Source organism: Pan paniscus, chromosome 10 (genome assembly GCF_029289425.2).
Source record: "Pan paniscus chromosome 10, NHGRI_mPanPan1-v2.0_pri, whole genome shotgun sequence".
Classification (NCBI taxonomy): Eukaryota; Metazoa; Chordata; class Mammalia; order Primates; family Hominidae; genus Pan; species Pan paniscus.
Genome location: NC_073259.2, coordinates 18,123,080 through 18,148,940, shown reverse-complemented (window position 1 = coordinate 18,148,940; position 25,861 = coordinate 18,123,080). Strand labels below are relative to the sequence as shown.

The window sequence follows — 25,861 nt, the reverse complement described above, 5'->3', positions numbered from 1 at the left end:
AACCTTTAAAGCAGTCATCTCCTGGAGCCTTTCATTCGGTATACTCTCCCAGACACTGCATGTCTGTCATGTTTAATTCTCATAGCAACTCTCTATGATATGCATTATTAGCCCCAATTTTAGCTGAGGAAACTGAAGCTCAAAGAGATTAACTTACCTGTTCAATGTCCACAGACGGCAGGTAGAGTCAGGATCTGAATCCAGGTCTTTTTAATTCTGTGCTCTTTTTACTATATCACAAATAAAGTTCTTTTATCTGCATTCTTTTAAAACATGTTTTTGGATATTAGAGTAATACAAATATCATTCTAGAAAATTTGGAAAATATAAAGCAGTATAAAAGGATAATGAAAATAAAAATCAGTTGTGATCTTGCCACCTAGAAACAATCACTGTTAAAATGTTGGTGTATTTCTTCTCAATTTTTTTTCAATGCATATAATGAAAGCAAAAGCAAATATTTGTTGAGCACTTGCTTTGTTCCAGACATTGTCCTTAGCTTCTTTCTTGTGTAATTTATTTTATTATCATAAAAAATCAATAAAGTGAGTATTGTTATTATTTATTCTAATTTTATTGTTGAAGACACCCAATAAGCACAAACATGTAAAATAATTTACCAACAGCTACACAGATTATAAGTGACTTGAACCCCAGGCAGGCTGACTCTAGAGCAGGCTTTCTCAACCTTAGCACTATTGGCATTTGGGGCCAGATAATTCTTTGTCGTGGTGGGGGTCGGGGAATGTCCTTGTCATTGTAGTGTTTTGGGCTTTTTTTTTTTTTTTTCCAGAGACCAGGTCTCACTCTGTCACCCAACCTCGAGTGCAGTAGTACAATCATGGCTCACTGCAGCCTGAAACTCCTAGGTTCAAACTCCTAGGGCCCAACATACCCTATCTTGTGCTTGTTCGTTTTTTCCCTTTAGGTCTATGATAGTCCCACCTCAACCTTCCAAGGAGCTGGGACTGTAAGCATGCACCACCATGCCCGGCTAATTTTTTTTTTTTTTTTGATAGAGACAGGGACTCACTATGTTGCCCAGGCTTGTCTTAAACTTCTGGCTTCAAGTGATGCTCCCACCCCAGCCTCCGAAAGTGCTGGGATTACAAGCATGAGCCACTGTGCCCAAACCATTGTAGAATGTTTAGCAGCATCCCTGGCTTCCACCTACCAGATGTCAGTAACACTTCCCTCTCCCAGATATGACAACTAAAAATGTCTCTAGACATTTCCAAATGTTCACTGTGAGGCAGAATTATCTCTGATTGAGAACCACTAGTCTAGAACCTGTGCTCTCAGCCACCATATTATATAGCCTCTTCATATTTAAAATGCACATAAAGAGCCAGACACGGTGGTTCATGTCTATAATCCCAGTACTTTGGGAGGCTGAGGTGGGCAGATCACTCGAGGTCGGGAGTTTGAGAACAGCCGGGGCAACATGGCGAAACCCCATCTCTGCAAAAAATACAAAAATTAGCTGGGCGTGGTGGCGTGCACCTGTAATTCCAGTTACACATGAAGCTGACGCACAAGAATCTCTCCAACCCAGGAGGCAGCGGCTGTAGTGAGTTGAGATGACACCACTGCACTCCAGCCTTGGTAACAGAGTGCGACTCTGTCTCAAAATAAAATATTAGGCTGGTGCAAAAGTAATTGCAGTTTTTGCCATTACTTTTCATGGGAAAACTGCAATTTTTTTTGCACCAACCCAGTAAAGTAAAATAAAGTGAAATAAAATGTACATAAAGTTATTTTGTTCTATATCCAAAGAGAGAAATAAATCTTCAAATTTGGGTGCGGGCCGTGAAACTTTGCTGGAATGTCAATAGTGACTTTATGGATCAAGAAAAGTGCTCATTAGTAGATTCTTATTAAATGCTTATTAGTAGACTTGGAGAACTAGTTATAAGCTCACAGTTGCCCAGCAGAGAGAATAAGTGCACTTTTCTCTCTTATTACCTTTCTCTGGTTCTCTGTGCCAAGCACCTTAGCCTTCAAGAATTTAGATTTCATGTTATACTTGTGGCATATCAGGACCGTGCATATCAACAAAGGTGTCAAAATATATTGCTATGTCCTAAACAGAGCATGTTGCAAATAACTGCTTACTAATAAATAATCATTGGTTTTTTTAATTAATTGGAATAAATTTAAGGATATATACATAACATTTTTTCAGTATGATTTCTTAGATGGAGATTAAAGGGTTGGAATTACAGGTCGAGCTCCTAGAATTGCACATAATTCTGGATATATGGGGGTATATCACACATATGAACACATTTGTCATGTGTCTCTGAAGAAGAAAGGTTGAAAATTGCTTCATAGGTGATTTTTTTTTTTTTTTTTTTTGAGACAGAGTCTCGTTCTGTCACCCAGGCTGGAATGCAGTGGCGCGATCTCGGCTCACCGCAACCTCCGCCTCCCAGGTTCAAGCAATTCTCCTGCCTCAGCCTCCTGAGTAGTTGGGATTACAGGCGCCCACCACCACGCCCGGCTAATTTTTATATTTTTAGTAGAGATGGGGTTTCACCATGTTGGTCAGGCTGGTTTTGAATTCCTGACCTCAGGTGATCCACTCGCCTCGGCCTCCCAAAGTGCTGGGATTACAGGCGTGAGCCACCCTGCCTAGCCAGCATAGGTGATTTGAGTCAACCATTACTGATATGCGGAGAGGACTGAATTAAGAAGCACTGAGAAATGATCATTTATAAACTGTCTAATATACTGAATATATATATTATCCATGTGAAATATATGAAAATACATGTTCAGCCATGTTTTCATATAGTCACATAATTTGTCCATGAAAAAATACATGTTAATGCGATATTAAATTTAACATCTGTGGCCAGGCGCAGTGGCTCATGCCTGTAATCCCAGCACTTTGGGAGGCCAAGGCGGGTGGATCACTTGAGGCCAGGAGTTCAAGACCAACCTGGACAACATGGTGTAACGCAGAATTGAAAATTCTCAAATAATAGAGCAAATATACAAATATAAGTGGAAAGACTTTCATTTTTCATTTTCCATGTCTGCTAAAAATACAAAAATTAGCTGCACGTGGTGCACATGCCTGTAATCCCAGCTATTCGGGAGGCTGAGGCATGAGAATCGCTTCAACCTAGGAGGCAGAGGTTGCAGTGAGCCAAGATCGCACTACTGCACTCCAGCCTGGGAGATAGAACGAGACTCTGTCTCCAAAAAAAAAAAAAAAAAAAAATTAACATCTGCTTCATAAACTTGAAGGTTGCTTTCTAGAAAACCCTGATTGAGGACAGTGGTACAGATCAAAATTTACCCGGAATGTTGATGTGAATAAGATGTGAGACAGAAGGTGAATGCTCCTGAGAAATAATGCTTAGTAACTTCCTGCTCAGTGCTTATACTCGCTTCTTAACAAGTCCTTCACCTCCTTTTGAAACAGCTGTAAATCTCAACTACTTCGTTGTTCTTTGCTTTGACTTTAATAAGTCTAGTCTTTGCCTCTTGATACTGAAGTCAGAACTTAGAAATGAAACCAAACATTTACCTCCAAAACAACTGGTTCCCTCTAACTCAATGAGCACACAGCAGGTGTTCAAAAAATGTTTGCTGTAGTGAATTGAATTTAGTGAGGTGCAAATTCCTTGGCCAAATTGTTTTCTTCAGAATTTGAAAGACCTCATACGGGGAAGAAACATGTAGAAACTGACAGAGGACACTCAGGGGTTCTAGAAATGTGTCTCTTCTCTGAGAGGTTTGGTATTAGATAGAATGGAAAGCAAACACAGGTGGCAGGTCCTCTTTGACCAGACCACTTCTTGCAAGGAATCTTCAGTAAGAAGTTGTTGACACATCTAGGATAATTACTGTGGAAAGCTGGGCTGGACCCTAGGTAAAATTCATCTTTCCTTTGGAGACCCATGCTACTGATCTTTGATATCAAAAACTCTCAGTGCTGGGCCCCAGCAGCCCTAAACAACTTCCCTCTCCTCCCATCAAAATGCACTCTCAGGATGAGCTCTCTGCCAGATGAAAGTGGTGGGTTATAAATTAAATTAGCTCATCTCAGATAACAATGTCCACCTGTCACTTTTTGCTCATAGAGCTGAAATGACCTTGGAAATCATCTAGGCCAACTCATGCATATTGTAGATATGGAAACAGAGGTTCAAGGAGATTGATTTACTTAAGGTCCTTATGCTGAAATAAAAAATAAGACCGGGGTCTCTTGACTTGTTCAGTGCTTATAATCAGAATTAGAACCCAGGTTTCTTAGCCCCCAGCCCAATGTGTAAGGTGAAGTAGAAAGCACTATACTCTTTAAGATTTTTGGTTTTCTAATATTTCAGGTGCTAGTAGGGTAGTAGAAGGTGATAGAATGACTGGTATGAATTTTAGTACTCAAATTCAATTATATAAGAAATGCTACATTGAATTAGTTTCTATTGCTGCTGTAACAAGTTAACACAAATTTAGTGGCTTAAGATAACACTGTTTATTATCTCACAGTTCTGTACATCAGAAGTCTGGGTGGGTTTGGCTGAGTTCTCTGCTTAGTCTCCCAGGGCTAAAATCAAGATCTTAGCAGGACTGTGATCCTTTTTAGAGGCTCTGAGGTTGACTGCCCTTCCAGGCTCAGTCAGGTTGTTGGCAGAATCCGGTGCCTTGTGGTTGTAAGACTAAGATCCTATTTCCTCGATGGCTATCAGGTGGGAGCCATCATACCTCCTAGAGGCCTCATCCTGGTCCCTCTATGTGGGCCCCTGCATCTCAGAGCCTGCAATAGCATGTCAATTCTTTCTCATGCTTGGAGTCTCTCTGACTTCTCCTGCTGCTGCCAGAGAAAGTTCCCTGCATTTAAGGGCTCATGTGCTTAGATTGGGCCTACCTGGATAATCCAGGATAATCTCCCCACTTTAAGGTTCATAACCTTAATTATTATGCAGAATCCCTTTTGCTATATAACAAAACAAATTCACAGGTTCCAGGGATTAGGGCATGGATATCTTTGGGGAACCATTCTGCCTACTACTCACATTATTTCCTTTAAATAATGACAAGGCTCTATCCTACCAGGCTGATGGGAACATCAATGGCAAACATTACTGAGACTCTCTTCCCCTTCCTAGGTCCTGGGGTTCTTACACAGAACAAAATCTATGGGGATACTTTGTTCCTCTCGGCTCCACTTATCCCTCTTTCTCTCTAACCTGCTCCCCACGTGATAATTTAGGTTCTTTTGTCTATAAAAAACCTCTGAATTGCTTCCAGGACAACAGACTATCACAACAGTCCTAAGTCCAGGCCTCAAGGAGCCTAGAACATTGTTAAGGACCTGGAACATGGCTGGGACCCAAGGTGGCATGTTGGCTAGACTCTCTTGTCATCTGTCAGCAGCAGGGGTCCTGGAGAGTCTACCTTAGATGAGCCATTCTTCATCATCTCTGCTGCTGCTTCCATTGCCTCCCTGACCCCAGCCCAGGGGAGGGTCCTCACCATGCTCTCTTATAGCAGCCTACTCTTCTTTCATTGGACTTACTACAACTTAATACATTCATTTCTTCTTATCTGTTTACTACTCTCTACCCCTCTACAACTAATTATACTAGATCTTCATGAGGGTAGGGATACAGTTTGGTTTACCATTGTATATCTAATTATTAACATAGTACATTCTGGAGTGTAGTATGATCTTAGTGTATATTTATGGAGTGATGAATGAATTGATTCAAATGGGCACAGGTTTTCAAAAGAGATTTTTCCAAATGTACATATTCAATAGCCAACTGATATCTCTACATGGATATCTAGTGGGAATTTAACTTGTGTATAGTAGTATTACTGATTTCAAGCTCCCTAAACTTTTTCTCTCTTGCTCTCAGGCTCTCAAAACTAGGGGTCATCCCCATTCCCTAACCTCATCACATATAAACTAATCTTGTTGGCTCTGTCTCCATAATATTTTCAATATTCATCTACTTTTCTCCACCTACACTGCCATCACCCTGGTCTAAGCCACCATCATCAGCAGTGGTGTGATCACAGCATCACAGCTTACTGCAGCCTCAACCTTCTAGGCTCAAGCAGTTCTCCTGCCTCAGCCTCCCAAGTAGCTGGGAGCCTCCCACCACAACCAGCAAATTTTTACTTTTTTTTTTTTTTTTGGTAGAGATAGGGTCTGACTATGTTGCCCAGGTTGTAATAGCCTTTTTTTTTTTTTTTTTTTTGAGACAAAGTCTGGCTGTCGCCCAGGTTGGAGTGCAGTGGTGCAATCTCGGCTCACTGCAACCTCCGCCTCCCAGGTTCAAGTGATTCTCCTGCCTCAGCCTTTCGAGTAGCTGGGATTACAGGCACTCACCACCATGCTGGGCTAATTTTTATATATTTAGTACAGACAGGATTTTGCCATGTTGGCCAGGCTGGTCTCGAACTCCTGACCTCAAGTGATCCACCTGCCTCGGCCTCCCAAAGTGCTGGGTGTAATAGCCTGTTAACTATTCTCCCTGCTTCTATGCTTGGCCACCTACACAGCAACTAAAGTTGTATTTTTAAAACATAAATCTGCGTGAGGGGGTTAAAAAAAATGTCATATTCATTTCACTCCTTTGCCTGAAACCTGCGATGAATTTTCCTTCAATAGACTAAAACCATGCCCTACAATGCCCTGTGTGATCCTACCTTTGCCCACCTTTCCGGTTATATCAGGTATCATTTTCTTTGGTATTCATATGCTGTAGCCACATAACAAGCTCATTCCTACACCAGGGTCTTTGCACTCATCATTTCTTCTGCCTGAATGTTATGGCGGGCTTCCTGTCGCTGGGGTTTCAGCTGCCATATAACCTCTTCAGAGAACCTTTCTCTAACCACTCCATCTAAAACCAGACCCTGTTTCAGCCAGGGTGCTTTCAGAGATGAGTAACAAAACTCAAAGTGGCTTAAGCCATAAAGACATTGTTTGTTTGCTTACTTAGTAAGTCTGGAGGTGAGTGTCCTAGCAGCACCACAGTGTCAGGGTACTATGTCCCAGTGAGTCTCAGGACTTCCCCTGACCTCAGAAGATACCACCCAGTGCCCTGACATCTTCATGTGACAGTTTACAGTGGCAAGAAGCAGAGAGGCAGTCAGGCCCATGAGAATACTCACTACACACTTCTTTCCTTTTATCAAGGAAGAAACATTTTTCCAAGAACCTCCCAACACCCTGCCAGGAGACTTTCTCTTGTCTCTGGCCAGAAGACGATTATATTGATGTGACCACACCTAGCTGAAAGGGATGGTGGGGAAATTATTATCTTACCTTTTTAGCCTCTTAAGAGGCAGGAGAGGGAGGAGTTGGGAATGGTCATTGGGTAACCAGCTAACCAGCCATCTGCCATTCCATTTCCCATCAATTCTTGATCCCTCATTCTGTTTTCTTTTTCTACATAGCCCTAATCATTTCTGAATTATTGACATTTTTATTTGTTTAGCTGTTTATTATTTGTTTCCCATGTTAGAAGTAAGCTCCATAAAAACAGGGATCTTGTCTGTCTAGTTATTATAATGTCTGTGTCCCCAGCAATGAACACAACTCTGGCCACACTAAGTGATCTTTTTAAAAAATGGATAAATGTTATGATTGAAGACTATTTTGCATATGCCATCATAACAAAATGGTCATTTCTTAGGGTGAATTTTTTTTTTTTTTTTTGAGATGGAGTCTTGTTCTGTTACCCAGGCTGGAGTGCAGTAGTACAATCTTGGCTCACTGCAACCTCCGCCTCCGGGGTTCAAGCAATTCTCCTGCCTCAGCCTCCCGAACAACTGGGATTACAGGCACCCACCATCACGTCTGGCTAATTTGTGTATTTTTAGTAGAGATGAGGTTTCACCGTGTTGGCCAGGCTGGTCTCAAACTCCTAACCTCAAGTGATTCACCCACCTTGGCTTCCCAAAGTGCTGGGATTATAGGCATGAGTCACCACACCCCGCCAGGGTGAAATTTTTTTGCACTCGTTTTTTTTACATTGTATCTTACTTTACAGATTTTGTGTGAATGTAGGGAGGTAGGGAAGTTCAGTATTAAACCTGCTGCTGTGTCCTGTATACATGGAACTCTACTAAGCTACTAAGCAGCAGTTGGGAAGAGAAATATTAGATAGTATTCTTTATACATCCAGGGGGGCCCTCAAAGAGATGCCAACATGACCTAACATTTTTTTCATGCAACATTGCTTACAAGGAATTAGGGGAGGACTGCAGCCTGTGGACAACTTAAACCTTCATGTGGGGTAAAGCTCAGGCTCCTTTCTGTTTTATTCCTTTGGGTAGGGTAGCTACCCAGTGGTTATCCATTCCTTCACAAAACTGTCAAGGAGGTGAAGTTTATCTTCTTCAACTTCACCTTTCACCCTTCACCCGGCCCTTCTCATAATGACACCCCATCTTAATTCTCTCAGTTACTGATGGTCCTCACGGCTTTTGCTTTTGGCATCTCTTCTGTTTTCATTTTCACTAATCGTAGATTTCAGAGATAGAATGAATGGGTCTCAGAAATCACTACTCTACTGATAAAATATAAAACTGAAAAAAATGTACAACTGGTCTTTAAGAAACATTTATATTTTAATAGGGATCTTGACTTTAAAGGATGATGCTGTAATCGTGAGAGAGGCTGATTTTTTGAATTCATGTGAAGGGTAAAGAAAGAGGCAAATGTGATAGGAGAGTAATAGTCCCTTAAATCTACATAGGCAGAATTTCTGAGCCAGGAATGTTCATGTTTGTTTTAAGCTATTTTGTGAAGTTAGAAGAAGCTGTTTTGAAAACATCTCTGTTTAAAAAAAAATTATGTTCCCATGAAAGCATATCGAGTTTCCAAACAAAAAGAAAATATACCCAGTCTGAGCTTGAGAAACTGCTTGATGCCAGTTAGGAAACAGTTTGAAAGGTACAGAGCTGGATTATTATGGAGGAATACTTTTATATATTATATAAAAGGAGGAAAGGAAAAAGACCAGTAGAGAAAATTCCAGGCCTATAAGCTTGTGGCACCAGGAGTTTCAGGTGGTGGAAAGAAGCTCTGTTTTCATTGGTGTGAGGTTCTTTTGCAATTATTTAAAATATCTAATGGAAATAATTTTTTTTTTTTTGAGAGGGAGTCTCACTGTGTTGTCTGGGTTGGAGTGCAGTGGTGTAATCTCAGCTCACTGCAACCTCTGCCTCCCTGGTTCAAGCAATTCTCCTGCCTCAGCCTCCCTAGTAGCTGGGATTACAGGCACCAGCCGCCACACCCGGCTAATTTTTTTTTTTTTTTTGTATTTTTAGTAGAGATGGGGTTTCACCATGTTGGCCTGTCTGGTCTTGAACACCTGACCTCAGATGATCTGCCCACCTCGGCCTCCCAAAGTGCTGAGATTACACACCCAGCCTCTAATGGAAATAATTTAAGCAGAATGGATTCTATGGGCTTTTGAAAAAGGCGTATTCAATCCAGTTGTATTATGTATTTTGATGTAGGATACCTTAAAAAGTTTGATCTGGACAACATGTCACATAAAATCATCCCCAACTTGGAGAAAATGTGTTTATTTATTTGGCCTCAATGATTTCCCCCTTAAAAACATTGTTGTAAATGATGATTAGGTACCCAGGCCTCTTCACAAAAGCCATTTACCCTTGACAAAGCTAAATTATGTGACCAATGTTAGTATTATTACTATAGTATGTGATGTGTAATATGGTTACTAAAATTTGTTTGTCATATGGTTTAAAAGACTAATTTTTGAAGCAGTTGCTTTGTTCTAGACACAGAACTAGGTGTTTTGTAGAACTGTATATAAAAATAACACCTGTTGTTTTCCTCATACCAGGCAGATGCACATGTATTAACTCATCTAAGTCCTGTGTATATTCTCTCATCTAGTTATAATAATCAAATGAGATAGGAACTGACTATCTTCATTTTACAGAAGAAAACTGGAGCTCAAGAGGGTTAGGTAACTTGCTCAAGGTCACCCAGCTAGTGAGTGAGTGACAGGAATAGGATGCAACTGACTTCAAAGCCTACATACGTATCCACTTTGCAGTATGCCTACACTGTGAGATTTAAAACATGAGATTTTTTTAGCAGAAGATTACATTCTGGGTGTAGGTTTGCCAGATTTAACAAATGAAAATACAGGACACCAGTAAAATGTTGCATGGGATATTGCATGGGACATACTTTTACTAAAAAAGTATTTGTTATTTATCTGAAATTCACATTTACCTGGGCATCCTGTATTTTATCTAGCAACCTCATCTGAGTCGACATTGTAAGAACATGTCTCACCCTCTCTGATTTTCCTGTTACCCCACACAGTCATGCTGGTGGCTACCTAGCCTTATGTAGTTTTATAAATCACCTAATGTTCATATCAGTCTTATCTCAGCTAGGCATGGTGGTTCACACCTATAATCCCAGCACTTTGGGAGGCCAAGGCAGGAGGATTGCTTGAGCCCAGGAGTTCAAGACCAGCCTGGACAACATAGCAAGACCTCATCTCTATAAAACACACACAAGCACACATACACCAGAGTCTTATCTCAAGGCCACATAGCAAGAGAGTCAGTTAGGAAGCTTCAGAAGAGCTTGTGTGGCCTCCTGAGCCATTTTTAAGTTCAGCAATGTGTGTAAGTTCAGGACTTAGGATAGGCTGCCCTGAAAGCCCTGCCCTACTGGAAGTGGTGTGCGGGTAAATGTTTAACAACTGGCTCTGCAGAGGGGGAAAAAAACAAAACTTCAATTTTTGGTGTTTGCCATATTCCTACCATGGCTGCTTCATGATGCCAACATGATGTCTTTGAGCCTGGAGTTGGGAAGAAATGTATATACAGTTGGCTCAGGGCTCCCTATGTAAGCCAGTCCCAGCCCACTAGTGTTACAGGCATTTCTCATTTTCACATGTAAACAAATCAAGCCTACACAACAATGAAGGGTTTACCTTAAAATCTCCGTACTGTGGTATTTCTTGAATTTAAACAACTAAAATTTTAAAAGATAATTTCCTACTTGGGATAATACAATTGATCAAATTTTTTCCTCACTTCAATTCAAATTGAAGTCTAGAATTCTGCTTTCATTCTGTTTAAAAGGCAACAGTTAATTATGCAGCATGTTGAAATGCCAATACTCTCACATTCTTTATTCTGAAGAAAGGCTATTTCTCCAGGCCAGCATGTCTGGCGCACTTTTGATGCTAAGCTTCTGTGCAGTGCGTTGTGGGAGTGATCATTTTTTAAAACTGTTCACTATGTCACATATTTCTGAGCTAGCATATTGAACAGATGTATCTGTGGGTAGGCAAGAGGCTATAGGGAATAACTTTGTATTCCTCTCTTTGAATGAATAGTCAAGAAAGACTTACCCATGTACAGCCAATTTGACTCTCTGAATTCAGATCCAGCCCTCTGTGGTCTCACTGGTCAGGAAACCCTGATGGTAGTTAAGAGCAAGGGCTTTGGAGTGACCACTTTCCAACGGTATGACTTTGGGGAAGAACTTCAGTTTTTTTTCATTTGTAAAACAAGGCCAGTAATTTTACCTACTTTGAGGGGTTACACATACAAAGTGCCTGGCACATAGTAAGCACAAAAATAAGTATTAACTCTTGGTAGTATTAATGCTATAACTACTGTCATGATTGTAATCTTACTGCTCATTAGTAAATACCCATATGTATCCATGTAGGTCCAGCAGGTACTTCCCATTCTACAGAAAATGTTTCTGTTTTTTTTTTTCCAACCAAATCATGTAAAAAATCAATATTATAAAAATTCTTGTTTGACATTAAATTTTTAAACAAATCTCAAGAAATAAAAATGGTCTTTATACCTTGTGAGAATGTTTGTGAATCTTTATAATCTCAAGAGGACAAAAAGTTAGTTGTTAGGGTATTTGTAGACTTAAAAAATAGACTAACTAAAAAACCTATCCAACAGTTGATGCAGAATTGTGAAGCAAAGTTTGTCATCCATGCCCCATTCCTCTCTGTGGTCCTCCGCTCCCTCTTATTAGCTTCCAGTCATTCATCCATCCATTCCATCCAACAAAGTATGATTTTCAAAAAGTTAGAATCATGACTTTTACAAATATTGGATGAACATATGTTAAAGATTTATTAACATAATACTGAAGGAACCAATGAGATAATAAAGCTGGTTCCAAGAGCATTTGAAGAATGCATCTTTATAGGCATTTTTTTAAAAGAATTTCAGCATAAGATTGCTAGGTAAACACTAAACTGGCTAATGTCCTAGAGGGCAGTAAGTCCATAACCTTTGGGGTTATTATTTTCTGCTAGAAAGAAATCTACAAGTTAACATATAAATATCTTCACAATGTCTCAGCTCTAGTCAAATATTAAATAGCAAAGTCAAGCACAGGTACATTTTCCCAGAGAGAGAGGCCCATTTAAGAATGTCCCAGCAAGATCTTAAGAGGATACGTCCTTTTTTGCCTTATTTTCAAGTATTGGATAATTTTTACTAACATATCCACCCATTCATATATTCATTAAACCTTTTTTAATAGCTATGTGCCCCAGGGATATAGAAGTAAAGACATAGTCCTTATCCTCAAGGAACTCATAACCTAATGGGGGAGACAAACATGCAAAATAAAAATTACAAAGCAAAGTGATAGGGTACATTCTCCTCCCAGGTGCCCCGGGATCCCATCATTAAAGGGGTAACCAGTCCCCAGTTCTTTTTTTTTTTTAATTGAGATGCAGAGTCTCACTCTCACCCAGGCTGGAGTGCAGTGGCATGATCTCGGCTCATTGCAACCTCCACCTCCTGGGTTCAAGCGATTCTCCTGCCTCAGCCTCCCATGTAGCTGGGACTACAGGCACATGCCACCACGCCTGGCTAATTTATGTATTTTTAGTAGAGACGGGGTTTTGCCGTATTGGCCAGGCTGGTCTTGAACTCCTGACCTCAGGTGATCCGCCCGCCTCAGCCTCCCAAAGTGCTAGGGTTACAGATATGAGCCACCATGCCTGGCCCCCAGTTCTGTGCTATGACAACCCATCTACCATTTTCCCCACTCGTGTATTAATCTTAAAGCTTGGATGGATGAGAAGTAGATAATAGGATAAATGAATGATTCCTCTTTTAGATTATATATAGGTAGAGATAAATAAGGACCTTCAATACCTCAGCCAAGGGAGTATGTCAAATGGTAGTCTCAGAACTGGCTGGGAAGAGATAGGTCGAACAGGAAAGAGGTGAAGAAGCCTTTCTTGTCACTCCTAAAATTACTGCATATGGATGGCTCTGAACAGAATTACTAATTAACCAGATCTTATATTTCAGAAACACCCCCTTGAAGATATATTTTTATCTAAATTAATGGAGCAGGGGAGGCCTTTCTGAAACTTTACTTTGGGACCCTAGAATTTAGTTATCATATGGCAGACCTTTTTTCTGGGAGGAAAGTGCAAGAACCTGTCTGAGGACACCTAAATTACCTTGGCTTTCCCTTAGATGAGATATCTGTTTCATACAGCAGTTGACCTGGTAGCTTCAGTTTCACCTGCCCTGCTTTTATCAGGAGTCATGTTTTCCCCTATCACCATAATCCCCAATATTTTAACTCTCTGAGAATATATAGTGATTTTCTATCTGCATTTAATTCTCCTAGCAGAGGCACATAGAGTAAGAGTCATTTATTTCAGTTCTCTGTCCTTACAGATCCAATTTAGTAAACATCTAATAAGCAATTATTAATGTAAAGAACTTCAGTGGAAGCTGTAGAGCATGGAGAAAAAGAATAACATCCCCATCTCCCTACTGGAGTCCGCAGTTTATTGGAGAAGACAGAAACATGGAGGTATTTCTAAAGCAGAGATCTTAATCTTGGCTACACTCAGGATCACCTGGGAACTTTGAAACATCCGACACCCAGGCTGCACTCCAGAGCAATTAAATTAAAATCCCTGAAGCTGGGACTCAGGCATCAATATTTCTTTAGGCTGCCTGGAAGACTCCAATCTACTGTATTGCTAAGCTAGAGAAAAACAAACTTGGAAAATGCTGCAGTAAAGGACTAACAAGATGCTGTATGAGCAAGGGTACCACAACCATTCTGGATATGCTAATATTCTTATCCACTGTCTGACCGCATTTCTGCCCATGAATGCAGCAAATATAACCTCTCATTGTAACCAGGGGAAAAATTTAGGTCAGTTTGATTGTAGGGCATTTAGAAACTATATACTCTGGGAGGCATGGTCTGAAGGAAACTATGTTTCTGAGGGGAAAAGGGCCCCAAAAAAGATCAACCCAGAAAAATGACCCCAAAATTCAATCCACATGCTATCTCTCTCCCCTGGAATGTTTTATTCACTTGTCTTCCTGAAGAAGTCCTATTCATCCTCTAAGCTCCCAGCTCAAACTTTCCCTCTTCTGTGAAGCCTTTCCTTTTCTTCCCCTTACCCGGGCAAAACTGGGTCCCTATTTTTGTCTGTCTTAGCTCCTTGTACAAAGTTCTGTTCTTAGCAGTGAATTATAATTATTATCAAATTGAGTTATAATATGGCACACTGCTTATTTTATGGGCCTTACGTATCTTTGTGTTTTTTTGTTTTGTTTTGTTTTTTTTGAGACGGAGTCTGGCTTTGTGCCCCAGGCTGGAGTGCAGTGGCGCAATCTCGGCTCACTGCAAGCTCCGCCTCCCGGGCTCACGCCATTCTCCTGCCTCAGCCTCCGGAGTAGCTGGGACCACAGGCGCCCACCACCATGCCGGGCTAATTTTTTGTATTTTTAGTTGGACGGAGTTTCACTGTGTTAGCCAGGATGGTCTCGATCTCCTGACCTTGTGATCCCCCCGCCTCGGCCTCCCAAAGTGCTGGGATTACAGGCGTGAGCCACCGCGCTCGGCCGATCTTTGTTTTCTTAATACCTAGCCCAGTTTCTCGGCTTATTGAATGAATATTCAGAACTGCAGCGATTTTAGCTGGAGTGAGAACTCATGCCACCAGCAGGGGAGACCTAGACTCAGGAACTCCTCTGGCTCCCTCGTCCTGTTTCTGAGCATTGGGATCCTCTGCTTCCAAGTGGTTGGGCTGGGGAAATGGGCAGACAGACTCATGGGTGTAAAGCAGCTGGAGGAAATGATGGAAGGGTCCCCCGCCTCCGGGCTTTAGTTAAAGCGGTGAGCTTGAGTTTCATTTGCAGAGTTTTGTTGTTAGAGGAAGAAAGAAACAGAAGGAAGTTCACAAGTTTTCAAGTATGTGCATTAAGGAAAAGTGCCTGTGTGGACTCCTGTTTTATTCAGGCCACAGGCATCCCAGAAAAGTTAGAACAGTTTTCTGTCTGGGGAAATTGTCTGTTTTAGTTTATTTTTAAACTTTAAATCTTAACAGGTTTTTAAAAAAGTTTAATAGGTTTTACACACATGAAGGCGAAAAGATGATTTCAATCTTATATGTATGAGGGTGCAGTCCAGATTTTCTAGGACAATGCTAATTTTAGATCTTATGTCCTGATTTCTTTTTTTTTTTTTTTTTTTTTTGAGATGGCGTCTCACCCCGTCGCCCAGCCTGGAGTGCAGTGGCGCGATCTCGGCTCACTGCAACCTCCGCCTCCCGGGTTCAAGCGATTCTCCTGCCTCAGCCTCCCGAGTAGCTGGGACCACAGGCGCCTGCCACCACGCCCGGCTAATCTTTTGTATTTTTAGTAGAGACGGGGTTTCACTGTGTTAGCCAGGATAGTCTCGATCTCCTGACCTCGTGATTTGCCCGCCTTGACCTCCCAAAGTGCTCGGATTACAGGCATGAGCCACCGCGCCTGGCCCTGATTTCTTATATGGAAAGTGTATGGTTGCTATTCTTACCATTGGCTATCATTTTCCCAGCATGCTTAAAGATCTTTTAGTAGTCAAAATGTTTAATTATTTTTGCTTTCTGTGTGGTGAGCAAAAAAAAATTTTTTTTAATTTTTTAAATTTTAATTATCTTACTTAAGCTTTCTTAAGTAAGGTTGCCTCATGGACAAAAAAGCCTAAAGATAATATAGAACAGGCATTGAGTATATTGCCTTGAGCACTAGACTTGTATTGAATATAGCTTTTTGGTGAAGATTATATATATTAACACTTCTTTCTCTACCACAAATGAGTACAAAAATCCCTCAAAGAAAAAATGAGGGCTGGGCGCAATTGCTACACCCGTAATCCCAGCACTTTGGGAGGCCAAGGCGGGCGAATCACTTGAGGTCAGGAGTTCAAGACCAGCCTGGCCAACATGGGGAAACCCGGTCTCTACTAAAAATACAAAAATTAGCTAGGCATGGTGGCACGCGCCTCTAGTCCCAACTACTCGAGAGGCTGAGACGCAAGAATTGAACCTGGGAGGTGGAGGTTGCATTGAGCAGAGATCGCGCCACTGCACACCAGCCCGGGGGACGGAGCGAGACTCTGTCTCAAAAAAAAGAAAATATTAGTCGTTAAGAACCGTTCTTTCATTATGAACTATTATTTAATCCTGACTGTCACTTGAGAAATGTTTCTTGGTGAGGTGCAGACACAGGAGCCCACCAGGAAAGAAACTAGTGACTACTAGAAAAGCCTGTTGCTGGAGCCACATCCCCTTGTGCCACAGGCCAGATGGAATCTCAGCAAAATGGTGGCTGTAACCCCACATGGGCTTTTACTTTTAGTGGGCACATTTTTGAAAATATTAATGTTTATCCTTATCTTACCTTAATAACCATAATTATTATGGTTATTATGGATTAAATTGCTACTGTTTCTCTTTTTGTTTCCTGGATTCAGACCAAATTAAGCCTTTATAATCTGTGAGCAAAATCACCTCAATTTTAATTGAATGACCCACAACTATTTAATCTTTTTGCCTATTTAAACAGTGTGACTTTTTTTCTCACTGAGTAATACAAAAAGTACAAAATAAAGGCTAAACTTTAAAATATTCTTTTGTATCTAAGATTTGTAAGCTTTATAAGCTTTTAAAAAGTGCTTAGTAATTTTAAGTTACTTTTTTTTTTTTTGAGATAGGGTCTTGCTATGTTGCCCAGGCTGGATTCAAACTTCTGGACCAACTGATCCTCCTGCTTCAGCCTTCTGAGTAGCTGGGACTATAGGTGTTCCCCACTGTGCTTAGCTAACAGTTACATTTTTTTGTTGTTTTTAATCACCTGACTGCCATAAGGTCTCCCGTAACCTGGTTACATTTCTTAGAGGACATCTTGTATGTTCTTCAGTCAGTATTTTATGAAACAATAACAACAGAATAGCATCAAAATATATGTCACTGGTAGGTGGCAAGCTATTAGTGCATGAACTGTATCGTCTTTTAGAAAAAGCAAGCTATTTTCAGATGTCATTAAATTAGGAGCTATTTCTGGCTCATGTAGCAGTGTTGACTGCTCCATGTGTTACCATAATCCTTCTGTGATGGAAAATCTACACTAAGTAAGGACAGCACCCTTCCCAGTAGCTAGCCAGTCTACATTCACGGACTGCTGTTAGCTACTTCCATAGTCAAAATCTGTGTGTTTTCATCTGCCCAAGCTTTCCTCTTTTGCAACCTTAGGACAATTAGGAACTTCTCACATACTTGCCCAGAATTCCAGCAGATCTTCAGTTGGTGGTAACACCCTTACCATGAGCCAGATTTGAGATCCCTAATCTTCTGTGATCCCTGATGAGTGAAGGGAACAAGGATATGTGTAGGAGGGGAGCTCAGTATGACTAAGGGTCAAGAGAAGGTGAGGCCAGAGAGAGCCTGAGCTGAGATCTGCTGAAACAGCTCCTAAAATGAAAACAAAGTGGGGGCCAGAATTTTTTCTGGATAGTAGTTATGTTTTCCTGCCAACGCTCAAGTCCTACACAAAGACAAATGACAATCAATCTAAATGTCAAATAAGATCGTTAGCCTGAGTAATCATAACCAATCTGTATGACACCTTTTTAACAGGAGGCCTCATTCTTCTTTTCCCCATCCAGAATTAAGAGAAAAAAAGTGAATATGGTTTTTGCTCACAGAATGGATAACAGCAAGCCACATTTGATTATTCCTACACTTCTGGTGCCCCTCCAAAACCGCAGCTGCACTGAAACAGCCACACCTCTGCCAAGCCAATACCTGATGGAATTAAGTGAGGAGCACAGTTGGATGAGCAACCAAACAGACCTTCACTATGTGCTGAAACCCGGGGAAGTGGCCACAGCCAGCATCTTCTTTGGGATTCTGTGGTTGTTTTCTATCTTCGGCAATTCCCTGGTTTGTTTGGTCATCCATAGGAGTAGGAGGACTCAGTCTACCACCAACTACTTTGTGGTCTCCATGGCGTGTGCTGACCTTCTCATCAGCATTGCCAGCACGCCTTTCGCCCTGCTGCAGTTCACCACTGGAAGGTGGGCGCTTGGTAGTGCCATGTGCAAGGTTGTGCGATATTTTCAGTATCTCACTCCAGGTGTCCAGATGTACGTTCTCCTCTCCATCTGCATAGACCGGTTCTACACAATCGTCTATCCTCTGAGCTTCAAGGTGTCCAGAGAAAAAGCCAAGAAAATGATTGCGGCATCGTGGATCTTTGATGCAGCCTTTGTGACCCCTGTGCTCTTTTTCTATGGCTCCAACTGGGATGGTCATTGTAACTATTTCCTCCCTTCCTCTTGGGAAGGCACTGCCTACACTGTCATCCACTTCTTGGTGGGCTTTGTGATTCCATCTGTCCTCATAATTTTATTTTACCAAAAGGTCATAAAATATATTTGGAGAATAGGCACAGATGGCCGAACAGTGAGGAGGACCATGAACATTGTCCCTCGGACAAAAGTGAAAACTATCAAGATGTTCCTCATTTTAAATCTGTTGTTTTTGCTCTCCTGGCTGCCTTTTCATGTAGCTCAGCTATGGCACCCCCATGAACAAGACTATAAGAAAAGTTCCCTTGTTTTCACAGCTATCACATGGATATCCTTTAGTTCTTCAGCCTCTAAACCTACTCTGTATTCAATTTATAATGCCAATTTTCGGAGAGGGATGAAAGAGACTTTTTGCATGTCCTCTATGAAATGTTACCGAAGCAATGCCTATACTATCACAACCAGTTCAAGGATGGCCAAAAAAAACTACGTTGGCATTTCAGAAATCCCTTCCATGGCCAAAACTATTACCAAAGACTCGATCTATGACTCATTTGACAGAGAAGCCAAGGAAAAAAAGCTTGCTTGGCCCATTAACTCAAATCCACCAAATACTTTTGTCTAAGTTCTCATTCTTTCAATTGTTATGCACCAGAGATTAAAAAGCTTTAACTATAAAAACAGAAGCTATTTACATATTTGTTTTCACTCAACTTTCCAAGGGAAATGTTTTATTTTGTAAAATGCATTCATTTGTTTACTGTAGTTTTTGTGGGTTTTATTTTACTTGCTTTTTATGTTTTAGGAAAAACGTTCACTTTGAACTATAGCCAACAGTCCTTTTACTATTAATATATTAGTTACATGCATAAAAAAGAAAATGCTTTCTTACTATTTACTGTTGGTTCAAAAACATAAACCTAAGCCATACACACAGTCTTTGATTAATGATTCAATCTAGTTTTATTTTGTTTTCTTTTTCTCCTCCTTACTGAATTTTTATAACTATGGGCTTCAGTTCCAAATGAAATCCCCGTGTCACCTATCTCAGAGATTTATATTTCTTTCACTAAGAAACATTTAGGATGAGTTAATATCGTATAGGTTGTCACGTTACCTTCCTCCAAGTAACCACTAGCCAGATCTGCTATGGAAAGCACGCCATATATTGGAACTTGCTGGCAAGTCTTCTGTGGTTGGATTTTAATCAGGATTCTTAGGGGAAGAAAGCATACGAGTTGCTTAATTTCTCTTGCTCTTTCTCTTGTTTTTATCCTTCCTTAATCTAAGCAGCTGATGAAGCCTTGAAAAATGCAAAGTCAATGCAATGTTTTCCTCACACCTGTGTCCCATCTAGGCTGTGTCTAGGACATTCACCTCCCATTTTTGAGTTATATACAAGTAAATGAGCAGGTGCTGTTGCTAGCTTATCTAAAAAATGCCAAAGACAGAAATGACAGATGGCATTTCTCTGTGCTCTGCAATTCAAGCCGAGACTTTCAGCTGCCCAGCCCTACCCTATACACCAGGACAGCAAGTGCAAGGACTGCCTTCCTCATTCTCCTAGAAACTGGAGGCCATTTCTCTAGCCAGAGCCTGTTCTCCCTCATCTCTCTCCAGGGCACAGCACCATACCCCGGCCAACCTCAAACTCTTCTTTGCCTGTGATAACTAGGGATTTTTTTTCCTCTGGTTCCCAGATCTCCATTATTTCAAATCGAGGACCAGCCAGCACATTTAAAAAATGTTTTTATTTAAACAATAAAGGGTTTACAGACAAGACTGGTATGCATTTTCACGCCCTAGTTAACAAGAGCTGCAAATAATAACTCCAGTTGTTCAGCAATTCTACATGCATTATCTCCTTTATCCTCTCAACAATTCTGTGATATATTTATTATCATCCCTTTTATAGATGAGCAAACTGGAACTCAATAGTTATGTGACCTGCCCAAGTTGGAATGTGACAGAGCTGGTATTCAAACTCGAGCCTCTAACCACATGTCTGTCTGTTGCTCTTTCCTTGACATTTCAGATGTCTCCCTAGACAACAGGAGGCGCCAAACCCATCCAGGCCCTGAAGGGCCTCCTGACCACTGCCTTGGTGGAAGTCAAAGGTCTAAGAGAAAGTGGCCATTCTTTTTTCTTTTTTTAATTTTTTTTTTTTCTTTTGAGACGGAGTCTCACTCTGTTGTCCAGGCTGGAGTGCAATGGCGTGATCTCGGCTCACTGCAACCTCTGCCTCCCGAGTTCAAGTGATTCTCCCGCCTCAGCCTCCCAAGTAGCTGGGATTACAGGTGCCCGCCACCATGCCAAGCTAATTTTTGTATTTTTAATAGAGATGGGGGGGTTTCACCATGTTGGCCAGGCTGGTCTCGAACTCCCGACCTTAGGAGATCCACCTGCCTCGGCCTCCCAAAGTGCTGGGATTACAGGCATAAGCCACCGCACCTGGCCTCTTTTTTATTTTCAATTTTAAAAAATCAGCTGAATTTAAGGTTCACTGGTGATTCTTAAAAAGGGTCTAGTTGAAATGTAATGAGCTGGCCTTCACCTGTTCCTTGGCTGTAGCTAGGTTCTTGAACTTGTGCTGCGGAATGTTTGCAATAAGGAGGGAAACCTGTACCTTCCTCCCTCCCAGACACAGGGGAATGAGACAAGATTACGTTTTGATATTTGGAACAAAGAATAACAAAATATTTAATCTACAAAACATTTACAGAGCTGATGTTTTTAAGTTGAGATGCTTTGTTCAATTGCAGATTCCAAAGATAGAAATAATATGTCATATTTTTCTTTCTCCCTTTTCCCATCCTCCTCACATTCTTATCCCATCAGCAAATGGCTCTAAAACAGCAAAATGTGCCAGATATTTACCTCACTTAGCCCTTGAATTTCATGGTTCAGACTTGTTAAAATATAGAAGAGATCCCTGCCGTAGTTTTATTTTTTGTCTTTTTAAGTGAAATATTATTTTTTCGAGTTACAGTGTGAAAAGTTTAATTTGTTTCCATTTTGTTTTTATATATTTATAGGTCTCGGTTTAAACAGAAAAGAATTACACTAGGTGATTTCTAAGCTCTATTGTGTCTAACGTTCTGGGAGTTTACTACAGTAGGTGGATATTCAGTGAGACAATGTGATACAAGCTCTTGTGTAAACAGTTTGTTTTTTTTTTCTTTTTGAGACAGAGTCTCGCTCTATCACCCAGGCTGGGGTGCAGTGGCACGATCTCAGCTCACTGCAACCTCCATCTCCCAGGTTCAAGCAATTCTCATGCATTAGCCTCCCAAGCAGCTGGGCCTACAGCCATCAAACCCAACTAATTTTTGTATTTTTAGTAGAGACAGTGTTTTCCCATGTTGGCCAGGCTGGTCTCAAACTCCTGGCTTCAAGTGATCCACCCGCCTCAGCATCCCAAAGTGCTGGGATTACAACACGAGCCACCATCCCGGCCAGAAGGTATTTTTTAATCCCCCAAATAATGACAAATTAAGAGTATTAAGTCACAATCAAGAGAGCCCCAAAGTCGTGTGACCTGTATTAATTCAGCTATGTTCTCTCAGGGTGTTGGTAATTCACTGTATTTTTTGTTTAGCTTAATATTCAGCATTCCTGGTGTTTCTCTTATCCTGAATTTGGAAGAGGCTTTACATAACGCACAGATGGATGAAAATTTGCTTAAGTCCCTCAACACAAGAACAGCATTCACTACATCTCACATTTACTCCACAAGAACCAGAATTAAGCCACAGGGAGACAATGAGGTGCACCACACACCCAGAATCATGTGGCCCTTCAAACAGGAGTACAAGAAAGGAAACAGTTGGAAGCAGGCTCCACAGTAGAGGCAGTTCTCCTACCTGGCTCCAGGTTCTCGTAAACCGTCGGTGGGGAGGGAAGGGGCAGGGATGCATCCTTTGAGTGGAATCTGAATTCTCCCTTTCTTCTCATCTTCATCGAATACATTAATGTCCAGCCTGCTGCTGAGTCAATAAGCACATCCTGCACAGATGCGCTTGCCTGTGAGCCTTTCATCACAGGCTTAGCCCCCATGCCCGGAGCTGATACCCCGGGCCAGACTTCTCCCTCAGGAATGACAATTTTATCCTTGGTGGAGGCCCATCTCCACCAAGCATGTGGGGAGTGGAGTCGTTTGCCAGAGACTGCTGGCAATTTCACCTCCCCCTGTGGGCACAGACCCTCTTCCGCCCTTCCATCTTTGCTGCCATTTGCACAAGCTCACTCTGAAGTCACATAACCAAGCTCAGCTGGGGAGACCTGACCAGGATCCGCTTCCAGGTTATGCGCCTCTAAAAACCATATGTAAAAGAAGCAAGGAATTAGACACTTTCAGAGCAGAAGGGATGTTGGGAGACCTAGGCCAAGCCCTTCATTAGTTAGAAGCGGAAATTGAGACCAAGAGATGTGAAGTTAGGGCTAACCTGCAATGTCCCCTACCCACCGGTTAAACTTTCTTTCTTTCTTTCCTTCTTTCTTTCTTTTTTTTTTTTTTTTCTGAGACGGAGTCTCCCTCTGTTCCCCAGGCTGGAGTGCAGTGGCGCGATCTCGGCTCACTGCAACTCCGCCTCCCGGATTCACGCCATTCTCCTGCCTCAGCCTCCTGAGTAGCTGGGACTACAGGCGCCCGCCACCATGCCCGGCTAATTTTTTGTATTTTTTTTTTATTTTAGTAGAGACGGGGTTTCACCGTGTTAGCCAGGATGGTCTCGATCTCCTGACCTCGTGATCCACCCGCCTTGGCCTCCCAAAGTGCTGGGATTACAGGCGTGAGCCACCACGCCCGGCCTCAACTTTCTTTCAACTTTACCATTTGGCTTGCTGTGGCTTTATTTATATATTTATTTATTTATTAGTATTCAAGATGGAGTCTCACTCTGTCGCCCAGGCTGGAGTGCAGTGGTGCAATCTCAGCTCACTGCAACCACCGCCTCCTGGGTTCAAGCAATCCTCCTGCCTCAGCCTCCCAAGCAGGTGGGACTACAGGCATGCGTCACCACACCCAGCTATTTTTTGTATTTTTAATAGAGACGGGGTTTCACCATATTGGCCAGGCTGGTCTCCAATTCCTGACCTCGTGATCCACCCACCTTGGCCTCCCAAAGTACTGGGATTACAGGTGTGAGCCACAGCGCTCGGCCTGATTCATTTATTTTTTAATACATTAGTTTTATTTATTTCTCAGCACTCTGGGAGGCCAGGCAGGCAGATTGCTTGAGCCCAGGAGCTTGAGACCAGCCTGGGCAACATAATGAGACCCCTCATCTCTACAATTAGCCAGGTGTGGTGCGTGTGCCTGTAGTCCCAGCTACCCAGGAGGCTGAGGTTGCAGCTGAGATCTGCCACTGCACTCATCTTGGCTCACTGCAACCTTCGCCTCCCAGGTTCAAGTGATTCTCCTGCCTCAGCCTCCTGAGTAGCTGGGATTACAGGCCCCGTGCCACCACGCCCTGCTAATTTTTTTGTATTTTTAGTAGAGACGGGGTTTATCATGTTGTCCAGGCTGGATGTATTCGATTTTTAAAAATCCAAACTGTGTGCAGGAGAATATGAAAGGAATACATAAGCCTTCACTGTTCATTTAACCTGACCTTAGAGTCATAATTAGAGAACAGTGGAAACAAATCGACTTCCTCTAACAGTTTTCCAGAATGACCGCTTGATGGCACTGTGACTTGTGGGCAGAGCCCACCACCTCTTCACGATGCCTGTCACACTGGCGAATTCAGGGAAGTCCTCGTCTCATAGCAACAAGACAGGGAAAATTGCTGAGCACCCAGAAGCAGCTGTAGATTAAGTAATCAATCAGTGTGTTCAAAACACAAAGCATTTAAACACTGGAGGAAATTCCAAAATAATACCCTTTTCAGACATGAAATCACTAGTCAAAATATTGTTTTAAACCCATTTTACAAATGTGATCATTTTCAAAAAACTCCATCAGACCACCAAGCTGGCATTAGTGCCACCCACATTTGCCAGGGCCTGTCTTTTCCTTTTCCGCTCTTTTCATCATTGACTCAGAGAATTCATGGACTTTTTCATCGCAGTGTATCTAGAGTTTCCCTACAAGTGAATGTTCATATGCTGCTGGTAAGCAGGCAGTTAAATGTATTTTAAAGTAAGCCCCTACAATCTGGGCCATTCTGAACTTTTTTGCACAATTGAACACTTCAAGAGCTCTATATTTTCTTTCTCAGAAGAAGCCTCTTTTATAAATATATATATTTTTTTTATTTTTTAGTAGAGACGGAATCTTGCTTTGCCGCCCAGGGTAGTCTTGAACTCGTGGCCTCAATGATCCTCCTGCTTTGGCCTCCCAAAGTGCTGAGATTACAGGTGTGAGCCACTGGCCTGGCCAGAAGAAGCTTCTTTAAAAGAATTGCTTTACAGACTCTCTGTGAACCCTAATTAAGTTCTATGTGTAGGGTTATGCAATTTGGATTCACCAACAATTTGAAGAATGTGTGAGTTTAGTTCCACAGAAGAAAGACCTCCAACAAATGCTGGGCTCTGCAGTGAGGAGTTTGCATGTATCTGGTTTGAGGATTATGATGCAGGTCTGGAGGTCTGGGAACATAGGCTGGTTCCCAGCAGGCAGTCAGGAAGGCAGTTCCAGTTATTTACCCACAACCCCTAGATATAGATTCAAACTCCTTGAGGGGAATTCTGAATGAATCCTCTCTATTCTGTTTCCCTGCAGTATCTTCCAAAGAACAGTCTCCTTTAAAAGACTACTGTACATTTGGCCAGCAGGACCCTGACTATGCTTGCTCAGGAAGGACAATAAGACCATAGCATAGACCGCTGGACAACAAAATAGTAGCTGTGAAGAGTTGCATGGTGGGGAGGATGGCAGCACAACAGCTGAGAAGAACGGATGGGTCTCTGCTCATCAGTCAAGGGTCATTTCACTTCCATGCTATCTGGTTCTCTAAGCAGATGCACTGCACTTGAATGACCCTTTACAAATCAGAAAAAAAAAAAAAGGTACAAAACTCCAGTGAGATAGGCAGCCAGCACAGTTGTCCTTAGTTACAGAATAGTATAATGGTTATTTTCAAGGGCTCTGAAGCCAAACTTTTTGGGTCCATGTCCAGGTTCTGCTTACCAGCTATTTAAGCAAATTGTTCTCAGACCCCGCCTTCTCCATGATTAAAATGGGGGAAATAACAGAACTTACCCATATTAGGGTTCTCCAGAGAAACGGAACCA

At 41.8% G+C, this 25,861-nt stretch overlaps 1 protein-coding gene across 6 annotated transcripts in view; it reads left to right on the top strand.

Moving 5' to 3' along the window:
- The window catches only part of GPR19 (G protein-coupled receptor 19), a 53,676-nt gene extending 34,365 nt beyond the window's left edge, over positions 1-19,311 (top strand). For all 6 annotated transcript variants that reach the window (XM_055095419.2, XM_003808848.5, XM_055095415.2 and 3 more), the window contains one exon: positions 17,981-19,311. In XM_055095419.2, the coding sequence (XP_054951394.1) occupies positions 18,003-19,250 (1,248 nt within the window). In that variant the 5' untranslated portion in view covers positions 17,981-18,002 and the 3' untranslated portion in view covers positions 19,251-19,311. The remainder of the gene's footprint in view (positions 1-17,980) is intronic.
- The last annotated feature ends 6,550 nt before the right edge of the window (positions 19,312-25,861 follow it).